Source organism: Centruroides vittatus, unplaced genomic scaffold, assembly GCF_030686945.1.
Source record: "Centruroides vittatus isolate TY-2023 unplaced genomic scaffold, ASM3068694v2 contig_301, whole genome shotgun sequence".
Taxonomy (NCBI): Eukaryota; Metazoa; Arthropoda; class Arachnida; order Scorpiones; family Buthidae; genus Centruroides; species Centruroides vittatus.
Genome location: NW_027121927.1, coordinates 2,496,273 through 2,519,426, shown reverse-complemented (window position 1 = coordinate 2,519,426; position 23,154 = coordinate 2,496,273). Strand labels below are relative to the sequence as shown.

Sequence of the window (23,154 nt, the reverse complement as noted above, 5' to 3'; positions counted from 1 at the left end):
TCAGATTTTATAGTTCAAGTAGTAACGACTGTAAATATGCAAAAATATTGCATGATTTTCTGCAAGCCTTATAGAATAATATCATTAATATGTTTTGTTTAGTTTGCCCTAGTTTCATGTATTAAATAAATACATGAAACTAGGGAAAACTAAACAAAACATATCAATTGTATAATTCCATTGTAGTAATAGGTTCACTTGGTTAAAAACAATCCAATGTTGAGTTTGCCCTTTGCATCTGCAACATCTTAATTATCTGTCTTGTTTAATTAAATAAATTAGCCTTTATAATTTTTGATTAAAAAAATAATAAAAATTTCATAACAATTATTCTCCACTCAATAATATACAGTATAAAATTTGTTTTGATAAAAATTAAAATTTGATGACTTATCATACCTAAAATAACAAGATATATATAAAACAGGATCACAAATGAATTTCTTTCTCAGGTTCTGGGAGTAAGAAAATACAATATACAGATGTACTGTACCTCTTAAATCTCACAATTCAACAAATGTAGGACTTATCATACAGAATGTGTGTTTAAAAGAACATGGCAAAATTAATCACTTTGAATTGTTTTAGTATGCATTTTGGGTTTAAACTCATCTTTAGCTGTTGACAATTCTTTAAAATACTGGGCCTAGGAGAGTTACAGTTATAGATTTTATATGTCAAAATGTGATCTAAAAGCTATGTAAAATATTCCAGAGTTTAAAAAACTTCTTAAAAATTCCAAAAAATTAAAACGTGGGAAATAAATTCCCTTAAATTTTTTTGATCTAAACAAATTGTTCAATTTAATAGATTTTACAGATAAAATTAAATAAATAATAAAATAAAAAGGATAAAAGATAAAATATTTTAAAAAATTTTTGAATTTACAAATAAAATCAATTATAAAAGTTTTAGAAATGGTGGAAGAATCACTGATTGACTTTCTCTACACTTTTAACAAAGTAAGAAAAAAACAAGTTTTATTTTTATTGCAAGGGTTTCTTCTTTATTCGGTTTTTGCATTTTGAATACCCAATTTAATTTCTTGAGATATTTTTGGGAGAGGTTTCGTGCAAGTAGTCTTTGGAAAATTTCAGAGAATCTTGTGAGATAATTGTAACATTGGTTGGAAAAAAAGTCATATCAAATGTTGTTGTCTATAAAGAGATATGTTGTCAACCTGTTTGTTCTTTGGAAAATGGAGCCAAATGTAGATGCCTTTTTACAATGTATACATAATAACCCTTATGGACTATCCCTTAAGCTAGATCAGATAAGTGATACAAGCACACACTTCTTAAATATTAACATTTGTTTCAGCAAGGACAACATAGAAACTGGCATCTATTAGAAACCCAGCTATTTACCATTATTCATTCCAACAAACTCATCTGACCCTTTCTTCTATAAAATTGCTGCTGCTGTATACTTACAAGACAGGCTTTTACACACCATACAAACATGGACGATTCTTTAAAGGAACTGAAACATTAAGAGGACATAGCTGTAAGGTATGGGTATAGAAAAAACTTGATTCATAGTTTGGCTTGCACCTACTCCAATCAATACACACTACATACTGATCCCAACAACCAAAGAGGATTCAACAGCAGTCAAACACACATCCCTAATCTCAAGTGTGCTATGGTGGAGTATGAATGTAATTTGCATACATTGTACAAGGAAATAGCTGACAATACAGGTGCTAAGTTTCTACACAACAGAAAAGACAAAACTGATGGATGTAGGGCTCTAGGGATGTACAAGGTTCCAGTGAGAGACAACAGGTTCTAAAAGATCTGGTTACTAAGCATTTCTTACACAAAAGGTTACAAGAGCATCAATAGTATAGAATGAATAAAAAACACAACACCACTGTGTCCATTGAGAGTCTGGAAGTCAGCTGCACTAAGACTGATGTGCAAGCTGACCTCCAGAATGCCACCTTAATCAACCAACCACATCAAGGCTCTAGAACAGTGTTACTCAACCTTTTTTTTTCTTGGGCCACATACAAATGATAGTTATTACATGCGGGCTGCAACATAACAATTATAATGAAAAACTTATATAATTTCTCACTCACCCTAGAAATTTAGTGTGACTGTTGATATTGTGAAAAAATGTTCACAATATCAACTCATAACTGCTGCATGCTACTCGTAAAACGGCATCCAAGTGTGAATCAGTAAGCCGATTTCTATATATATATGTTCTTTGCATATTTAATCTTTGAGTATGATGTTTCACACAGATATGTTTATGCAAACAATGTAAAATTTGAGCACATTTTTTTACAGAAAGGATAAAAGAGACTTAGCAGTGTGGGCGAAGTGACCGAATTTATTTTTTGCAGCAAAAATTTCAAAATTTATATTTTGACTGCATTATTTATGGGTCACGTCCGGGCCACTCACAAAAGCTCAGCGGGCCGCAGGTTGAGTATCGTGGCTCTAGAAAGTTTAAAAATCTACAAAGCTGACCCAATTGCATTAACTTTAGGATGAAAATACATCTCATAAACTTGGCAATGTTTTTATGAAAAACCAGGCAATACTAACATAGAATTAATTATTATTATTTCTGTAATATATTTACATATAATTATTTCTTGTATATGTATCTGTTTTAATTTCATACATCTTAAAAGGCAACTGAATCTTTATTTATTCAATTTTATATCTTTATATTTTATTCCAATGTTTTTTTAAAAAATTTCAAAATTAGTTCTTTGCATTCCAATTTAGAATGCTGTTGACCTGAAGCAGATCTTGTGCAAGATTAAAAACGTTTGTCAAATTTACATTAAATTACTGGATTGTCAAGGTTTTGATTGGTGTACTTAGTTATCAGTCCAGTTATTGAGAAGTTAATTTTGTACAGTGCATGCTATGCTAGCTAAAATATACAAAAAACTTATACTAGCCTTAACAAGGGCTAGGTCTAAATATAACTTCCTGTTGGATTGTCAGAAGAACAATGTACAGTAGAGACTCGTTAATCAGAACCCTGGTAATCAAAACGATTTTCAGTCGGACTGTGTCGTGCTGAATCGAACGTTTTTGATACTAAATTTACTTCTAAAGTATAATTTTCATGTTTTTATATTCTTCAATATATTTATTTTGTTTGCACAAATACGATAGCCTCGATTATTATTATAAAAATTTTCGTTAGGCTTAAAATTGACGAAAATTCAACACGAAGCGACACGCAACAGAGAAAAATTCAACACGAAGCGACACGCGACGAAGAAAAATTTGAACATCAGACAGGTTAATATATTTATTCGTACATAATTGGTAATCAGAACAAATCACTAATCTGAACAACCCCAGTCCCCAATTGATTCCGATTTTCGGTTCTCTACTGTATTTCCTACATCAATGTACCAAATACATCTCCCTAAGGCTTGTGAATAAGTCTTACCAAAATTAAAAATATCATACTTGAGAAAGGTAGTTCAAACGTCAAGAAAAGCTATATATTCCAAGCTCAGAAAAGTGATTAGGCTGGAAAATGATATATATAAACAAGACCCAAGTTTACTACAGGAAGTGAATGGGAAAGTTATAATTTTCCAAGAACTATTTGCACAAAACCTGTTGCAAAAATATTTCAAGAAATTAAATTGTAAATTCAAAATGCAAAAACCAAGTAAAGAAGCATATTAAGCTGTTAATTTTCTAGAATAACATTTCTCCTCTGGATTATCTCATATGCACCATTATCTATGGTTCCTTGAACTCATCTGTTTTATCAAGCCTCATTCAGAGTGTATAATGCCTAATATCAAAAGACTCATCATCAGAATGAAAGATACTAAAAACTAACTACCAATGGAAGCTGCCTTTAAAATAACCAATTATTATCACATTGTCCTTTTCTGTTGTCAATTCTAATAGTTCTTCGATGTCATCATACATTTTTTCTACTGATTCTTCCTCTGAGTTAGAAGTTGGAAAATATTCCTGAATTATTATCAAGTCTGTTGGTTTACTGCTAATTTTTATCATTTACATGGCATGTATTACATACACTTTGTGTCCATTCCTTGCTAGGCATTATTGCAACTCCATTCCTTCACCATTCTCTCTTCCATTATGAATTATCCTAATGTCATCATTGTAAAAATCACCAATACTCCTTCCATCTTCTTTCAAATAGTCCAGTAATTTGTATTTTATTCCTACATATTTCATTCTTGGCTTCTTTTCATTTTCTTTATTGTACTGGGATTTTGCTGGTTGATGACCTGAGAGGTCCAGATCTTTTTTCTTTCCCTGCTAGATCTTGGGGTCTGAGGTCCATGATTAGTAATGTTGAGACCCATGTTTAAGTTTTGTTTACTTTATAGCTGTTTTACAATTTTTAAATTTTATAATAACTGGAATAAATAATAATATATGACCAAAGCAATATAATGAAAACATCATGTTTAGTTTCTTGAAATTTAATTTATTACATTTCTTGATTTAATGGATACACTGTATGGCCAGATATTTGAAACCATCAATGACTATTTATCATATATTTTAAAAAGTCAAATAATTGAATAAAATCTGAATCAAAAGTGAAAATGTGTCATCTATCAATCAAAAGTATATATCAATATAGTTTTCATTTGACAGTGTAGTCTCCGCAAGCACGTGGTTTGCGGGTATGAAAGGAAGTGGAAATGAATAGTCGGTAGAAGCGTATAGATAAACAAACAAAGGTTTATTAATTACACACACAAAAAGGGGGAAATGATCGCCTGATTTAAACAGGCAAACAGCGTTCTTAACAAAATTAAGGATGACAATAACACTAGGATTACAACAGTAATTAATCGCGAGACTAAAACTAATACGCGATTAAACCTTAAAAAAACTATACAAACATTTACAAGATGGTAGATACCGTCGCCGTATTTCGTGGGACACGTAGTTACGAAATGAGATTCTTCTCGCTGGTTCTTGTCCTTTTTTTTTTCTTACTGATCGGCTGCTCTGCTTCGAATCCTTTCTCTCGTATCTTCACCGCTCCAGATCCCCGATCCACGAAACAGAAGAATGAAAAATGCCTCGACACGTGGAAGTCATCCCTTTATATCTCCCACCATCCGGGAGCTTTTTCTTTTCCTCCCACGTGACCCTCCAAATAGCCAATCAAAAACCACGGCACAGCAATGACGACAACAGACGGTACGGTACACAACAAAATGGCCGTGCGTTACATCTAAAACCCGATACAACAACATATACGCGACGCGACATAAACGAAAAAACAAACATATAAATAGAACAATCGAACAAAAAAAAAATACATAAATATATACATATAATTAATAGCGGCGAAGCGCTACATATCTCCCCTCGGAGACGATTAACTACCGTAGTGTAGCCTACGGAAGTCAATCTCACGATGCCTTAGGTTGTACGGTCGCTTGCTTATGCCTTCGTCAGCGCTATTCCCCTGCGGAACGTCGTTACCAACACCCTTTACCCTAACATCACTGCTCCTCAATCTCCTGTTCCATCTCCCATCTTGACCCTCCTCTTCATCCTCTATTTCATGATCGCTAGGTTGCCTTTTTCCTCCCCTTTTTCTCTCCCCACGCCTAGTTTTTTCTACCGGTTCACCGTAGCACATCTTTATACGGTCAACATGGACAGTCTCCCTGTCTTTGAAGTTACACCCTTCTACGCAATACGTAGTCGGGTTCACGACTCTAATGATGCGGAAGGGTCCTTTGTATTTATCCGCGAATTTATTTTTCTTCCCCCCCTTCTTTCTCACCCAGACCTTTTGTCCTACTAAAAACTTCTCCAATTTTCGCCCCTTACTCCCGTATTCTCTTCTTTTCTCGTTAAATTTGGTAGCGCGTTTCCCTGCCGACTCCCTTAGAGCACGAAGTTTTGTGATGAGAAACGTCCTACGCTCGTCAGTCGTGCTTTCATCGACGTGTTGTTCGAAATTTGGAATGCGGGGATCTATTCCATATAACAGGAATGCAGGCGACTCGCCAATTGCCAAGTGGTGCGAATTATTATAAGCGAAGCAGGCCGGATAAATCATCTCATCCCATTCCGCCCCTCCTCTCTCCGAGGACTTTGATATCATCTCTATTAGCGACTTGTTAACTCTTTCACATAACCCGTTTGAACACGGTCTGTAGGCTGTAGTAATGTTTCTCTTGATCCCAAGCCACTTACAACAATCGGAGAACAGGGACGAAAGAAAATTCGTCCCCCTATCCGAGATAATAGTTTCGGGTGCACCATAACGACAGATTATTGAGTTAAAGATAGCATTGCTAACCGACCACGCAGTTTGATCTCTTAAGGGGTGAATCTCTACAAATCTCGTGAAAATATCGATCATCACAAGGATAAAGCTATTCCCTTGACTCGTCGTATTAAGGGGACCTATGATGTCGACGGCGATCTTCTGAAAAGGGGCATTAGCCACCTCATTCTCCTGAAATGGGGCCTTTCCCTTATGAATATTGTGCCTCTGACACTTTTCACAGGTCCTAACCACTTCCTCTACTTTATCCTTTAGGTTTCTGACATAATAATGCTTTTCGATGCTCATCATCGTCTTCCGTACTCCCCAATGCCCCGACAGATTATTATTATGAATAGCCTTGATTAACTCCTTGGAAATGTCTTCCCCCACGCAGACCTGGTTGTGATACTGATCGCGCGCCCTGAAATAACTTTGCCTATATAGGCATTCGTCCACTACTATATACTGTGGCATCTTACTCCTTATGCCGTTACCATCAGGAGTTCTCATTAAATCCCGTTTAATAGGTCCAAAAAATTCGTCTCTGTCTTGCGACAAACGTATATCGTACCTATCAGGGATAACAAATTTCGTGGCCCCTACCTCAACGTGATATACCCCATTAACGTTCCTTGACAAAAAGTCCGCCACATTATTATTCACGCCCTTAACGTGCTGCACCTCGATGTCATAATCCATGAGCTCCATCACCCATCTGATTAAGCGATTGCTTCCGTTTTTGATGTTACTAAGAAAGACCAACGGCTTGTGATCGGAGAGAATTATTGTCCTTTGCCCCAAGATTAAAAACTTAAAATGCCTCAGGGCCATGATTATGGCCAAACACTCCTTTTCTATGGTCGAGTAATTAAGTTCAGCCCCCTGAAACCTCTTACTGAAGTAGCCGATCGGTACTAAGCCCCCTTCTCTGCGTTGCTCTAGCACTGCAGCAGCCGCTATCTTAGAAGCATCGGTGTGTAAGAAAAAGGGTTCATTAAAATTAGGGTGTGCTAATAATGGCGGTGTGGCGATGGCTTCCTTCAACTTTTCGAACCCTTGCTGGCACTCCAGACCCCACACAAATTTTTTTCCCTTCTTTGTTAACTCGGTAAGCGGTGCGGCCAGGTCAGCAAAGGACGGTATAAAATTTCGAAAAAACCCTACCGCGCCAAGGAAACTGCGGACACCTTTCACGCTCTGGGGCGCCCTCACCATTCTTATGGATTCGATGTTACTCGGGTCCGGACGTACTCCCTCCCTACTAATTATGTGCCCTAGATAACTAACTTCTTCCGCTAATATCTGGCATTTTTTTGGGTTAAGTTTAAGGCCTTCGCTATTCAGGGTGCTGATGACGCGATCGAACAAATCAAGGTGGTCCTCTAATGTTTGGGAAAACAAAACGATGTCGTCTTGAAAGACGAAGCAAGAGTTCCCTACGAACTTAGCCAAGATTTTCGTCATGACATATTGAAAAAATCTCCCACTGTTCTTACCCCCTTGAGGCATCCGGCAAAGTTGGTATTTGCCCCAAGGTGTGGAGAACGCGAAAACATGCCTTACCCTGGGATCCAAGGGGATCTGAAAATAACCCGCCTTAAGGTCTAGAACCGAAAAATATTTATTCCCATTAAGCTGAGACAATATGTCATCGATCCTAGCCATCGGAAAAACCTGCGTTTTCGTTATTTCGTTTACCTTCCTCAGATCCAGAGTGACGCGGAGCTCGCCAGAGTCCTTCGGAACGACGTGTATCGGGGAGTTCCACTCTGACGTGCTCTCCTCGCAAATTCCCGCCTTCAGGAGATCATTAATTTGTCTTTTGAGGGCAGGCAAGTAGCTGTATGGGATACGGTATTGCTTAACTTTTATCGGACACTCAGACGTCAATTCAAGGGAGTGCACGTGATCTTTGGTCCCCGATAACTCTGAAACTTCGTTAGCCACAGCGTTTGGATACCTTTTTAACACATCAATCACCCTTTCCTTAACCTTCTCCTCAAGGTGATCCAACTTCCATAACTCCGTCTTATCACCTAGCTCAGTGTTTATATTAATGGAGAAATCCCCACTTCCCCTCAGGTTCGTACTATTCACAACTACTCTGATGCCAGTCAGCAGCTCTGGGTGTTGGCAAATAACATCCATGCCGAAAATTAAGTCATAGTCCGTCCCCTTTGGAAAACTCAAACTAGGAGCCTTAACACATACCCTACACCCGTTCTCGAATCTACAATCGATAATTACAGCCTCATCACTTCTCAGGAGAGCACCTGACATTCCGCTTATACAGGAATCATTAAACACAACCCAGTTTCTATTCTGTTTTCTTATATTTTCAGCTAGCTCGTCTCTAATAACGGTCCTTTCCGCGCCCGTGTCGACTAGGCAAGTAACCATGGTACCTAATATTAGACCTTCGATTGTCGGTAACCCGCGTCTGGATAATTGGATCCTCGTGGTCAGTTCCAATCTCACGCTCTGGCCATCTGTCTGACCTCCCAAATGGCCCTCCATTAGTTTAAATGCCTACGCTTATTGCACTGTCTAGCCAGGTGCCCCTTCTCCCCGCAAGCATAGCATCTTCTCTCATTGCTCCACTTTCTATCGGGATTCCCATTTCCCTTCATACATTCTGTTAACGATGCGACCGACTCCGTCAATGCCCGTATTTGACCCTCGAGCTCTGCAATACGGCTGTTCACGCCATCCTCTTTCTCAGAGGACGAAACCTTATGTTCTGAATTCGTGCACACCTCGCTCATTATTTTCCCTTTTCCGCAAGCCGCCTCAATCTCCTCCTCTTCCTCTGCCCTACATATCGCTTGGTCCAAGGTGTCCGGATGTTTTTGCATTACCTGCCTCCGGATGTCAGTGGCCAAACCTCTCAAAAAACACTCTTTCACAGCGTTATCCCGGAGCGTGGCCAAGTTGCTGTTATGAGCCACGGCGCGCGAGAACAAAGACCTTATGCGGATTCCGTACTCACAGACTTTCTCTCCTCTCTTTTGGGCTATTTTTAGGACTTGACTGAAAGGATCTTGTTCTTTGTCCCTCCGATCGAAGCATTTAATGAGACCCCTCTTTATTTCGTCGTAACTCGTGATGCCTTGGTCCCTTAGGTCAAAAAACACCGACAGCGGTTCACCCTTAAGCCTGGCCTGAACCACGGTTACTTTGACTTGCTCCTCCCAACCTGCGAGAGACGCCACGTTTTCCACCGTTTGAAAGAAGCGACATATATCCAAAACATCGCCTGGCGAATTCGTAAAGCATGGGATCATCCCCATGAACCCGGTAACAATAGGGACATTACTGATCCCCTCCATTGCCAATCCGGATGATACTACAGTATGGCTTTCCATAAGGAAAAGAAAAAATTTTCAAACCCGAAGATGTGCAGCGCAGCGACGAATACGTTACACAAATAGTAGGGCCTGGAATGTGCGACGGACTGAACGAAAATGAAATGAGGGGATGTACGCTAAACCGACTATTCACTATCCTGTCGCGGACGCCAATGTAGTCTCCGCAAGCACGTGGTTTGCGGGTATGAAAGGAAGTGGAAATGAATAGTCGGTAGAAGCGTATAGATAAACAAACAAAGGTTTATTAATTACACACACAAAAAGGGGGAAATGATCGCCTGATTTAAACAGGCAAACAGCGTTCTTAACAAAATTAAGGATGACAATAACACTAGGATTACAACAGTAATTAATCGCGAGACTAAAACTAATACGCGATTAAACCTTAAAAAAACTATACAAACATTTACAAGATGGTAGATACCGTCGCCGTATTTCGTGGGACACGTAGTTACGAAATGAGATTCTTCTCGCTGGTTCTTGTCCTTTTTTTTTTCTTCCTGATCGGCTGCTCTGCTTCGAATCCTTTCTCTCGTATCTTCACCGCTCCAGATCCCCGATCCACGAAACAGAAGAATGAAAAATGCCTCGACACGTGGAAGTCATCCCTTTATATCTCCCACCATCCGGGAGCTTTTTCTTTTCCTCCCACGTGACCCTCCAAATAGCCAATCAAAAACCACGGCACAGCAATGACGACAACAGACGGTACGGTACACAACAAAATGGCCGTGCGTTACATCTAAAACCCGATACAACAACATATACGCGACGCGACATAAACGAAAAAACAAACATATAAATAGAACAATCGAACAAAAAAAAAATACATAAATATATACATATAATTAATAGCGGCGAAGCGCTACAACAGACAATTTAAACATCTTGTAGAGGTAAGCAAAAAATTTTGAATTAAGAAGTAAAATTTTAAATAAGAAATCATTTCATTATCAGTTCTTACCTTCTCTGTAATTCTTTAATACGAACCATCATATTCAAGTGACCTTGAGAGTATTGTTCTATCACATCTCTAACATCATATGGCTTTCTTGCTTGCTAAAATATAATAATTTTTCATTATATTTTTTGTAATTATTTGTAACATTATGTTAATTAAAATTATTTTTCTTCTTATTTTATTATTAAAATAGTATCATTATTATACAGTAATTTCTCAGTTTGCATGAATTCACTTTAATATAGTATGTAATAATAATGCAGTAGTAATAATAAACTTTATAGAAATAAGAGTGTTAATCAAAAAGTGTGGTTTTTGTTAAACCTCTTATATAGATGTATATTTTAAAAATTTTAGTTAAAACTTTTCCACTTCATTAAGAGTAAAATACTATATTTGAGATTATGGAACAGATCCCTATTTTCAACAGGCTCATTTACATGGTACACATGAAACCAATTACTGGTACACATGAAACCAATTACACATGGTACACATGAAACCAATTACTTGCATAAATGGAGGGATAATTGTTTTTGAATTTAAATATTAAAGTAGTATTAGTTAATTTGTAGATATATTAATAGTTTTAAAAAATCTGTTTTATATAACTAGAGATTATTAGACCAACATTTTTGGCTTGTTTAAGATATCAAAGTACAAATTGAAGAAAAAAAATATAATTTAAAAATGGAATACACTGATATGTTATAGAAATATTTCAAAATTATTTTTATTTTTTCAACTTTGTTTTTTAATACTAAAATTCAGCTCAATGAAACTTAGCCAAACATTTACTTTGTACCACTAATCCCATGTATATATATTTCTTCCATAAATAAATAAAATAAAAATATTAGAAATTTGGATTAAAAAGTAGAGCAAAAATTAATGAATAGATAATAACAATGCAGGAAATTCAATAAGAAATGTATTACTATTTTATTACTGTTTAAATATTAAATAATTAAAATGGTAATATCATAGAAAAAGACATCTTAACATGCTTTAGGTATTTTAACCTTTCAAATACTTTTATTCTCTAATAATGAATTTTATGTATACAATATATAAATTATAAGTATAAATCTGTAAATTTCAAATTCAATTCTGTAATGTTGTTATTATTTATAAACATTTAAAAAAAGTTGTGCAACTTATTATTATTTCTGAGGTTGTAGATTTGCTGTTAGTTATTAACATTTGATAATAGTAATAATTGTAATATAATTATTTATAAATTAGAACTTCATTATCATCCAATATGTTAACAATTAATTAATTTAATTTTACTGACACTGATTATTCATTTATTAAAAATTCAATATCTGTAAATAATTATTTTTAAAATAACCTGTATTTTCATTTATGAATTAATTAGCTATATTCATTTATTTCATACAAAATAAAATTTTTGGAATTATATTTGAAAATGATGCTGGACTTTTAAGATATTACTTAAAAATATAAAATTTTATCCATCAAATCTCTTCTTCTCTCCAATTTTGAGATATTTAAAATGATCTAGAATTCTACGAATAGATCCAGGCAACATGAGTTTTGTTTTACAATATTCTTCTTTTATAAGACATTATGTCTTATAAAACTGAATCTTGAATAAAGAAAGTGTAATAAAAACATAACTGTAATTCATATTTTCATAAAAATTTGTATCTGGCTTGAAATATGCAAAAAAATTTATAAACTGGTTTGAATAATGATTTAATTATGGTAATGATAAATGTTTTAAAATAAATCTAAACCAAGGGATAAAGTCAGATTTACTACTACCACCAAAAATTTCATAACATGAATGGAAAATCAATACACAAATAGATCTTAATATTTTGTTATAACAATATTTTGTAATATAGGGAATCTATATGGGTTGGGCTAATTTGACAGCTGTATCATAAGAAATGTATAAATTGTATAAAGTTCAAATTCTACCACAATAGAAAAGTAAGGCAGGATTTCATTGGAAGTTATGTTACATGACAAAAATGACAATTGCAATTACCGTGGAGCAACATACCAAGTATATTCTTTAGTATGTAAATTTGCATTTGTGATGGCTGTTAAAGATGAATTTTGTCATGTTTGTGGTTTCAGAAAGATACCTAAATACAATGTTGTGTAATGTGTTATTACACATTTGAAGAAATGGGGTCAATTATGAAGCCCCACACTCCATTCGTCATAAACATGAACCTGAAAAAGAAACCATTGCTTTCACTGTACTAGTGCATAGCCCAAAGAAAAGTCTACAATGGTTGTACTTAAAAGTTGACTCTAATATACACAATATGTAACACATCGTTCACAATATTGCCTAAAAGTGTAGTACTGTAGTACTTACACATGTATGTAATATAGGTATATTTTCAGGTAATGTCGATAGCAAAATGCCATTTTCCCTTTTGTCACGTGAGAAAACTACTCAATGTAACTTCTGCCTTACTGCACCATTGTGGCAAAATTTGAATTTCATACAACTAATATGTTAGTATGGTAGAACTTTCAAATTATCCTAACCCAGACAGATCACCTTATATCAGGGGGTGAAGAACTTTTTTAGCCATTACCCCAAAATATATTTGTGTAAGTCGATATTAACCCCCTCATTTTGAAAAGGAGAAAATTAATACAAATTTAAATTAAACACTATTTATTGAATCATTTTACACTGAAAATGAAAAAAGTTTCATGGAAATAATAAATAATAGACAAACCAAATAAAATGATCATTTTGGAACACAATAATTTCATTGAAAACTTTTACTCTTTAGATTTTGGAGAAATTCCTTACTCCCAATAATTTCATTTTTACCCCATTTGGGTTAATTTACCCCGGTTCCCCGACCGCTGCCCTATATTATATATGATATTGGAGAAAGTAACAAATTTTGACTCTATGAAAAAATGAAGGAATTTCTTAAATATTTTTTCAATTAATTTAATTCAAGTTACTATATTTTTAATAATATTAAACTTAATTAAGAAGAAAAAAAATACCATTAGGAATTCAAAAATTAAAATATTACCTGAAATTTTCTTCTTGCTACAAAATATTTGATTTTTCTAATTGCTCTAATTGCATTTCTATGCGCTTCAGTTAATCTAAAGTTTATTAAAGAGAATAAAATTATTAAATTTATAAATAATTTATTGTAAAAAGATTTATAAAATGTTTGTTAATTATATAATGTATAAAACAATTTTTTATATATATTTAATATATTTATTTTTCATTAAAAATCATTACAGAAAATTCTCATTAATTCAAACTCAGCTTGAAATTCTGTTAGTTTGTAACTACTTTTGTCTTGGCCGGGGATATAGAAATTTACATGTTAAGGAATTTGGTTAGTTTGAAATACGGCTACTTCAATATTTGAAGTAAAAATTCTGTCTGAACTGTGATATGAGTATTTGAACTTGTTCATTTAGATCAAAGTACCTCCATGCTATAAGACAGTGTTTTTTTAATGTTTTTTATCTCACACTTAAACCTATAATTAAATTTCCACAGAAAAAAAATTCACATAATTTAAAGTTGTTTGTAAAAATTCTATTGCCATATAACTATGCCACTTAACCTAATTCTTTTTGTCTATATTTTTTGTAAATTAAATAAAACAGTATTGTTGATCTTAAAATAACACCAATTACAACAATAATTATATAAAGTAATCATTTTCATTTATAAAGAAAAGCAATTAATATTAAGTCTTGATTTGCATTTAAAAGTGGCATGAAATTGCCTTTATAAACTTGCTCAATGTTCCACTATTTCTAAGTTAAAATAATTTGAACTAAATATGGATAACTATAAACACATTTTTGATTTAAAGAAAATTTCACTTTAAATGAAATAACCTCAGAGTTATGCACATATAATTTTGCTTATGGATATATATTTTTTACTACATTATGTATACATATATTTATTGTAACAATGAAAAACTCGTATAATCAATTTAGAGAGGTTTTAATTTTGATGTGTACAATTATTGTTCTTTGGGCTTCTTTCAAAAGTAATTTATTTAATAGCCTTCAAAAATATTTGCAGCACACTTATGATCCTCTGAAGCACACCAGTTAAAAATCACTGCTATAAGAGAACAATAGACTAAGAACAACTCTAATCTGGTCAATATATCTTTGCTTTTACAGTAACACATTTTTGGGAGTCACCTTATCCATGGACTACCTTTTCTCTCTTATCTCATAAAACACAGTTGGGTTTCAGGGTTGCAAGATTGGGCTAAAAGTAGCAAATTGAGATATTTATAGGGCTCTAAACTACTAGATATGGGTTACTTACTTTTTAGGCCACTTTAAGAATAATTTAGGCTAAATTTTGAGGAATTCTGCTTTACTTTTTATAAATCTACTGGCAACCTGTGAAGTTCTCACTTGACACATGCTGTTTACCTGCAGTTTATTTATATTATTATTATTATTGTTGTATTTAATGGGTTATACTCAGTTGACACTAGTGACTGTGTATTATATGCTGGACCAGAGTCAAGGCATGGCAACCAAAACAAAACTAAAATTAAATTAGTGTTTCAGTGTCAGTGTCTGTATTCAGGAATTTCCTAACAATATGGCATGTATTTAATATAGTGGTCTTCTGTAGTGTGATGTATGTATTTCTATTCAATTGTAGTGTGCCCAGGCTTTTGTGTAGTGTGTGTGTGGTATCACACCTGTCTGTAGAGGAGAGAACAACAGGTACAATAAGCACCCTATCCATCCTTCACAGATGCCTTATTTCCTGGGCAAGTTCTGTGTACTTGCTGACTTTTTCAGTGCATGTGTTTTTGTACATTGTGAGTGTTTGGAATGGATATGTCTATAATGTATGTGATTTTATTGTGTTTGTCAATGAGTGTGATGTGGTAAATTGTTGTATTTGTGATTATGGCTCTGTCATAGTACATTTGGGTGTGTTGTTTTCCAAAACTGTCTGTGGAACGTATTTGTAGTATGGTTTATGAATGTCTACTAATTTGCGTTTCTTTGCAAGCTCTTGATGTATTATATTTGCGACTTGATTATGTCTATGTAAATAATCTGTCTGTGCCAAGAGCTTGCAACCGGAAGTGGTGTGTTGTATAGTTTCTGGCATGATATGACATTTTCTGCATGTGTCATTTGTGAGTGTTGTATCTTTGAGTATGTATTTTCTGTAGTTTTTAGTACTTATGACCTGATCCTGTATGGCAATCATGAATCCTTCCATCTCCTCAAAGAGGCATCCTCGAGCTAACCAGCTGTTTGATGCAGTTTTGTCTAAAAAACCTGGGCCAGGTCGTAAGGATGCCTGCCATGGAGTGCCTTTCAAGCCCATGATTGCTTAATGGTGTCTATGCTTTTTATATGTCGTGTTGTGTCCGTATGATGCGAGTGTAAGTTTAATAGTGTGTTATTCAAGTCTGCTAGAGTTACTGCTTTATGTAACTGTGATGTTTCTTGCTTTTTGTAGAAAAACTCTTGCACTGACTGTATTTGTTTGTAGTGAAGGTTAATCAGGCCACGTCCGCCATCTTTACGTGGAAGGGTTAATCTTTCTGTGGCAGATTTAGGATGATGATGTTTATGCATAGTAAGTGCTGTTCCTGTTTTCCTTTGGAGTTTCTCAAGATCGTGTGAGTCCAATGTATAATTCCAAAAGAATATGTGAGTACTGGGATGACATATGTGTTTATTGTTTTAACTCTGTTCTGAGAATAGCATTTAACCTACTTTGGTATTCTTTAATTAATCTTTGCTTTATTTGTGTATGCTCTGTTAGTTTGTCCTATTGGAATCCTAAATACTTGTAGAACTCACCCTCTTCCATGGATTCAATAACGTCTCCATTTCCAAGTGCAAAAATCATCTTTCTTCAGGATTCCTTTTTTTATGTGAAATGTTTTGCATTTGTCTAGGCCAAACTCCATTTGTATGTCCTTGGTGTATGAACGTGTGATTTGTAGGAGTTGGTGAAGTTGTTTTTGTGTGGATGCATAAAGTTTTATGTTGTCCATGTACATGAGATGTGACAGTGTAAACTGTGTTGTTTTTTCATGTCTGATATTGTAACCATATTGCATGTTATTTAACATGTTGGATAATGGATTCAGGACTAAGAAGAACCAGAGAGGACTCAAGGAATCTCCTTGAAAAATTCCTCGCTTAATGAATATTTAGTTTGTTTGTATGGAAGTGTTACTAACCCTGAGATGTAGTGTTGTTCTCCAATGCTGCATAGTGTTTTAGAAGAATGCAATGAGTGATGGATGTATTTTGTACAGTACATGTGTAGAGTACGTAGCAGCCAACTGTGTGGAACATTGTCGAATGCTGTATGTTTCTGTGTTGTTTGTGTGCTTGCCATAAAATGACTGAATCTATGAGTAACTGTTCTTTGCATCCCCTGCAATTTCTATGGCAACCTTTCTGTTGTTCTGTAAGAATGTTGTGTTCTTCAACATGTTTGTATATTTTGTTTGTGATACAGGATGTCAATAATTTGTAGTGTTGGAAGACATGTAATTGGTCTGTATTGTGTGGGGTCTGTGGTATTGTTGTTTTTAGGTTTCATGTAGGTGATGCCCTGAGTAAGAAAATTTGGCATGTCTTGTGGATTATGATGATGTGTGTTAGGTGTTTAGCTAGTTCCTGGTGCAGTGATGTAAACTTTTTGTACCAGAAATTGTGAATGTTGTCTACACCAGGTGTCTTCCAGTTGTGTGTTCTGTTAACAGTTAGCAGATGTTGTGTATGTTTAGTTCAGCACAGGGCATTGTTGTACAAGTTTCTGTTCTCCTCCTTGATCCAGCCTGCATCAGCATTGTGTGTGACAGCACTGGACCAAAGAGAAGACCAATAAGTTGTGAGTTCTTCTTCTGTTCGTGTGCCACTGTGCTGTGTATCATTGTTTGCTTTGTTATTAATTTGTCTGTAAAAGAGTTTTTCATTATTTGTAAATAGTTTATTTTGTTGTATTCGTAGTGTACATGTTTTGTATCGTTTGAGTCTACGTGCTTTGGCTGTGAATTTTTGTTTTAGTGTGTCGATATATTCTGTAATGTGTGTGTTGAGATGTTCGTGTTTTGTGTGTGTTTTGATTTTCTCGAAAATGTTTTTGAGTTATTTTATTATTATATTATTATTATTATTAATTAACAAAACTAGCATTCTGTATATCTAACCATATTCCATTTGCTTAATAAATTACATCAGTTACATGGCATTTGGCATACTGTATGGAAATATGTAAATTTTGGATAATGCAAAACTTGATAAATCAAAGTTGCAATTATTTTGTCCCTTGAATTTTGAACTAACATGGGTTTCCCAATATTAAAAACTACAGATACAATTCTTCAAAAATTTTTCAGAATATAATTTCATTTAAATTTTTTAGCAAGTTAATTAAATCAGATGACACAATTTTTCAAAACAGATAATTCTATTTGAGTTAAATTTGAATTATTTATGATAAATCTTTTCAATTATTGCTAGAAATTAAGAAAAATTGTCTTTCATTCAATTTTTAATTCTCTAATGAATTTTATATAGATAAAAAATTTCTCTTTGGCTTACAATAGATCACTGGTTCTCAATCCAAGTCCGCAGAACACGAGTGCTTCGTGAAGCCACTTCAGGTGTTCCGTGAAAACAATTATACAATTAAAAATTGTTGCAAAAGAAAAATCAATACAATGTAAAATAATTTTTGTATGGGAATGTAATTAGCAAACATCAATGTTGTCACCTACTAGACCGAGTGTGCTTGATTTCAAAAAGGTTTGCCACCCCTGCTTTAAAGCTGAGGTATAGTAAATGTTCTGCAGAAAACAATGTGAAAGTTTAGTGTTCCCTGACTTCAAAAAGATTGAGAACCACTGCAATAGATGATAAAAAAACTACTTTTCAATTTTAACTGTATCTGATAATTTACTTTAAAATTCTTATATTAGAGTCATTTGAATTGTTGTACAATAAGAAGTTGTGTCAATTTTGAAATGAAGTCATTGTTGTAATATAAATATTTTGAAACAGTTGTGGAATAATCTTTTGTCAGTTTATTTCCCTCTAAAATTTAACTACAAACATAATTACAATTACATATTAGAGATTTTTTTTATAGTTTCATTTAAAAATAAGTGAAATACAATATAAGAAATTTCTTTTGGTAATTTTAGATTTTGTGTATACAGTTAAGTACAAAGGTACTCTCTTAAAGAAGAGAGCACCTTTGTGATCACTGTATGCTTCCTTATCTGGAGTGCTCTCTTATTCAAAGTAAAAACAAGATCACCCAGAAGAATTTTTAATAGTATTTGATTCTCTCCACTGTCTTGGAAGATCTATAACACATTTGGAAACGTTAAAATTCATTATCACATATTTTTACTATACTTACATACTGTTTTGCATTCTTATATTATCAATTTTATTGTTCTATTGAATAATCAGTAAATACAATATATTTACTAGTCACATTACTTTCACTTTTTCCCAGAAATACAATAGGAGGTCAAACTGAAAAAATGTGAACATCCATGCTTCAAAATTTTTGAATGTCCTCTAATAAAATTCCAGTATAAAAACAGATAAGTATGGCACCATCTTAAACTAATCTTATGTGACCTCTGATTGCTAATTATTTCTTGTCTTGTCCTCTCAAGATGAGAGCATATATCATCTGCACTGTTTGTTCATATATATTTTATTATATCTTTTTAATATGTGATTGATTCTCATATGTGTCAAATAAAACCTGCTTATTATGATTCTGTAAGAAATCTTTTGACTGTCCATGTACTTGAAAAATGACCAATGAAAACTTTTGTCAAATCTACTAACATATATTAAAGTGTAGAAAGCTGTTGCCACATGACTTGGACAGTGATGTATTGTAAGATTAAAGATAGACACCTATAACTTTTCCATAGAATAGTGCTTGCTCACTTATGCAAACTGCCTCTCTAAAATATCCAGAAATTAGTTGTGTAACTTTCCCAGCTGTTATGAGATTTTATCGTAAAAATCTTTTATATTAATTATTATAAAATGGCAAAACACTTAATTTTCAAAGTAGAGATGAGTTTTATAATAAATTGTAAATGCTAATAACAAGTAAAATCATCATTAAGTCCAATCCCTCTAGAGATATGACATGTGACCCGTCTCCCTGCCTTCAACCTTTAACCACCAAAATTTAATAGTATAAATGTCCCTTATATACAAACTACTATCCATATTTTGTTTCTTAATCATTAACCCATCCTGAGATATTAAAAAAGTAGATGCCAACACACATGGAATTTTTTTGCACTTTTTTTAATTTTTTGGGTCAGGTCTCAAAATGTGGAGATTTGCAAAAAACATAGGGGAGTGTTTGAGAAGAACATAGGAAGAGTGCACTAGAAAAGTTAAATTTTTATTTTATTCAATTTTAAATTCAAAAGTCTCTATGCTAATATGCATCTAATGCCTCTAGTGTTTGTTTTTATTTGTTTATAAGGATGGATCATTATCAAATGAAGATTTCACAAAAAATTTGATTAACTGTAGCAATGAATAAGTATTATAAAAATTATCTAATAAAATAATAAAAAGAACAATCAAAATATACTAAAATATGATGTAGAAGTTACATTTTTAATTGTAAAATGTTTTTCAAGACCAAAATATCTCACATTAAGATCAATACAGGATGTCCAAGAAAGATCTTTATCATTCTAAACATTAATAACAAAAATACTAACAGGTGAAACGAAATGCAGTTTGCTGCAAAAGAATGAAGAAAACTAAGAGTTTTTTCTGGTATCAATTACCAGTTGTGATAAGGAAAGAAAATGGTGACTGCACAAGAGAAAGCACAGTGTGTATTGTGGTAAGCTGAAACAAAATCACCGATAACCGTGCAAAAAAATTTTTGCCGGATGTGTACCATAAAGACCCACCAAGTGTGCCTTCAATTTATGCATGGATGGAGAAGTTTAAACAGACAAGAAATGTTGACAGGATACAATTAGCAATCCTCACTGTTACACCACAAATGTTAAAAAACACTTGGAGGAAATAGAGTACAGACTCAGCATTGTTCGTGCTACTAACGGAGCTCACGTACAGCTACATTGAAAGTACTGTAAAAAAAAACTCTTAGATTTCTTCATTCTTTTGCAGCAAACTGCATTTCATTTCACCTGTTAGTATTTTTGTTATTAATGTTTAGAATGATAAAGATCTTTCTTGGACACCCTGTATTTCATTACAATAACAAATATAAATAAAAAAAAACAAATTATTTCTTTAAAAAATAAATAAAATAATTTAAAGTCAGTTGTTTTTGGGTTTCATGTATGCAATGCCCTATGTGAATTATTAATTGTGTATGTGAAATGTTTTGCTACATCTTGATGTAGAGATGGAAACTTTTTATATCAGAAATTGTAGATGTTATTTGTACAAGGTGTCTTCCAACTGAATGTTCTGTAGTGCATTTTGGATATTGTGTATATTTATTTCTACACAGCCATGATTGGTGTCTTATGTATGTTTTGTTCTTCCTTCTTGATCCAGCTTGCTTCATCTTTGTGTGTGATTAAATTGGATCAGAGTAGATCAAAAATCTGTGACCTGTTTTTCTGTTGGTGTATCATTATGCTACAATTATGTGTTAGATTTGGTATGTACAGTACTTGTTCACAGAAAAGTTTTTTATTGTTTGTGAATAACTTTATTTTCTTGTTTTCATAATATTATTATATACATTAGACTCAAAGATCAAAAATGTTTATTGAGTGAAAAATTGATCATAATGCATTTTGGAATATTCAATAAGACCACAAAGTGAAATTCATGTCAATATTCTTTAAGTAACCAACCAAAGTGCAATCTGGCAATGTGAAAATGTTCCAACCCACATTGTGGATGCTTATTAATGCAGCCAATTTGATAAAAAAAATCTGTGTAAAAATAAGTAACAAATTTTTGCACAGATATTTTTAATAAATAATTTATGTATAATTTCCACCAAAGGACTAATTTTGAACAATATTTATTATTAGAAAAATAATCATCAGTGAAAGTTCCTATCATAAAATGTTATATGAAGAACCATAGTATATTAAATGTAACTGCGAGGATCCGAAACACCCCCTTTCCCCCTTTTTTTGAATAGTATCGTTCTTTTTATAAACCTTTAGTTCTACAGAAGAATGTGAAGTAAGAAAGTTAAAGAGGCCTTTCAAGGTTAACAACGCAACAATCTTTACCAAAATAGATGTTAAAAATATGTATAAACAAGAAGGAAATAATCATTTGTATTACAGTAATTCGATAGACGATAGAATCAACAAGACGGGAATAAGCGATGTTCTCATCCCCCTTTTTTGTTGCACGTGACACGTGGCCGCAGCAATAAATCACATAGATCGTCGTCGAACCCAACATTGGACATAAACAATATCGAAATTGTAGACAAGATTGTAATAATTATTGTCAACTACATGCTAATTGATGGGTGAGAGCTGTCATGTCAATAGAAATTTATATTTTAAGTTCACCTCTGCGAAGCACTTAGGTCTGTAATTAAAACAAACATCTCAATTCCCGGCGTCCATACCAGCCAAATCTATACATGAACACAATAACAGGTGTGCAAATAAATCCTGGCTATATGACAGTTCACACCCCTTGAATTAGGTATAAAAAGGTGTTCACACCCCCATTAGGGTGTGCGACGTCAAGGATCTCGAATAGAATTAATCCACAATCTTCCTCCGTGCCCTCCACTCGAATTGACGCCGACGACTTACGGATAGCAAGGTAATTTTTGACTTGTCGTATGGAGATCTCTCTCTCTCCCCTCGGTTGGTCGAGGTTTAGTTAATAATAGACAGAGAAAAGGGTTAAAAATCTCCCTGAATGCGAGTACGAGCGGCAAACCCCCTGCTAACCACCTCATTTATTATTCCGTGAAGGATTATTGTCGCGTCTAAACTATTATTATTAGTATAACCATTATTGTCATTTTTAGTAATGTATGCATCTTTTATATAATATCCTCATTAAATATGTTTATAATCTTAAATAGGTGTGATTACTCGAACACGACCAACACCTTATCGACTTATCCACGACCTCCCACTCGATTTTTGCCCTCCTAAATTGCCATCCACTGACCACGTGAGCGGGAATCCCCTCCCTGTTGTCGGATAACGGGTTAGACCTCGTCGCGTAACCCCCGATTCTCACATAACTCTTCATTTGTTTTTTTTTATAATTCACAGTTGCATAGACAATTTCTTTTCAATTGTTTATGAATTCTTGATACCTACATATGATACTTTGAAATCCCAGATTATAAAAAAGTATTATAGATTAAAGTCAGATAAGAAATTTATTTGTAAGTCACTTTATCAACTGATTGCAAATTTGTTTTCAATAACGATACTCCCAACTCCAAACAAATTTTTATATTAATATTGGTAAAAACTAATGATAAATAGTATTTTCTGTCTTAGAAATTTAAGGCATAGACTT

The 23,154-nt window shown here is 33.7% G+C and overlaps 1 protein-coding gene across 1 annotated transcript in view; it reads right to left on the bottom strand.

Moving 5' to 3' along the window:
• The window catches only part of LOC136972766 (potassium voltage-gated channel subfamily KQT member 1-like), a 97,588-nt gene that overhangs the window by 1,328 nt on the left and 73,106 nt on the right, over positions 1–23,154 (bottom strand). The window contains exons 14-15 of the mRNA XM_067267402.1: positions 13,647–13,722; positions 10,606–10,700 (exon numbers count right to left, since the gene is read on the bottom strand). Coding sequence (XP_067123503.1) covers positions 10,606–10,700; positions 13,647–13,722 — 171 coding nt within the window. The remainder of the gene's footprint in view (positions 1–10,605; positions 10,701–13,646; positions 13,723–23,154) is intronic.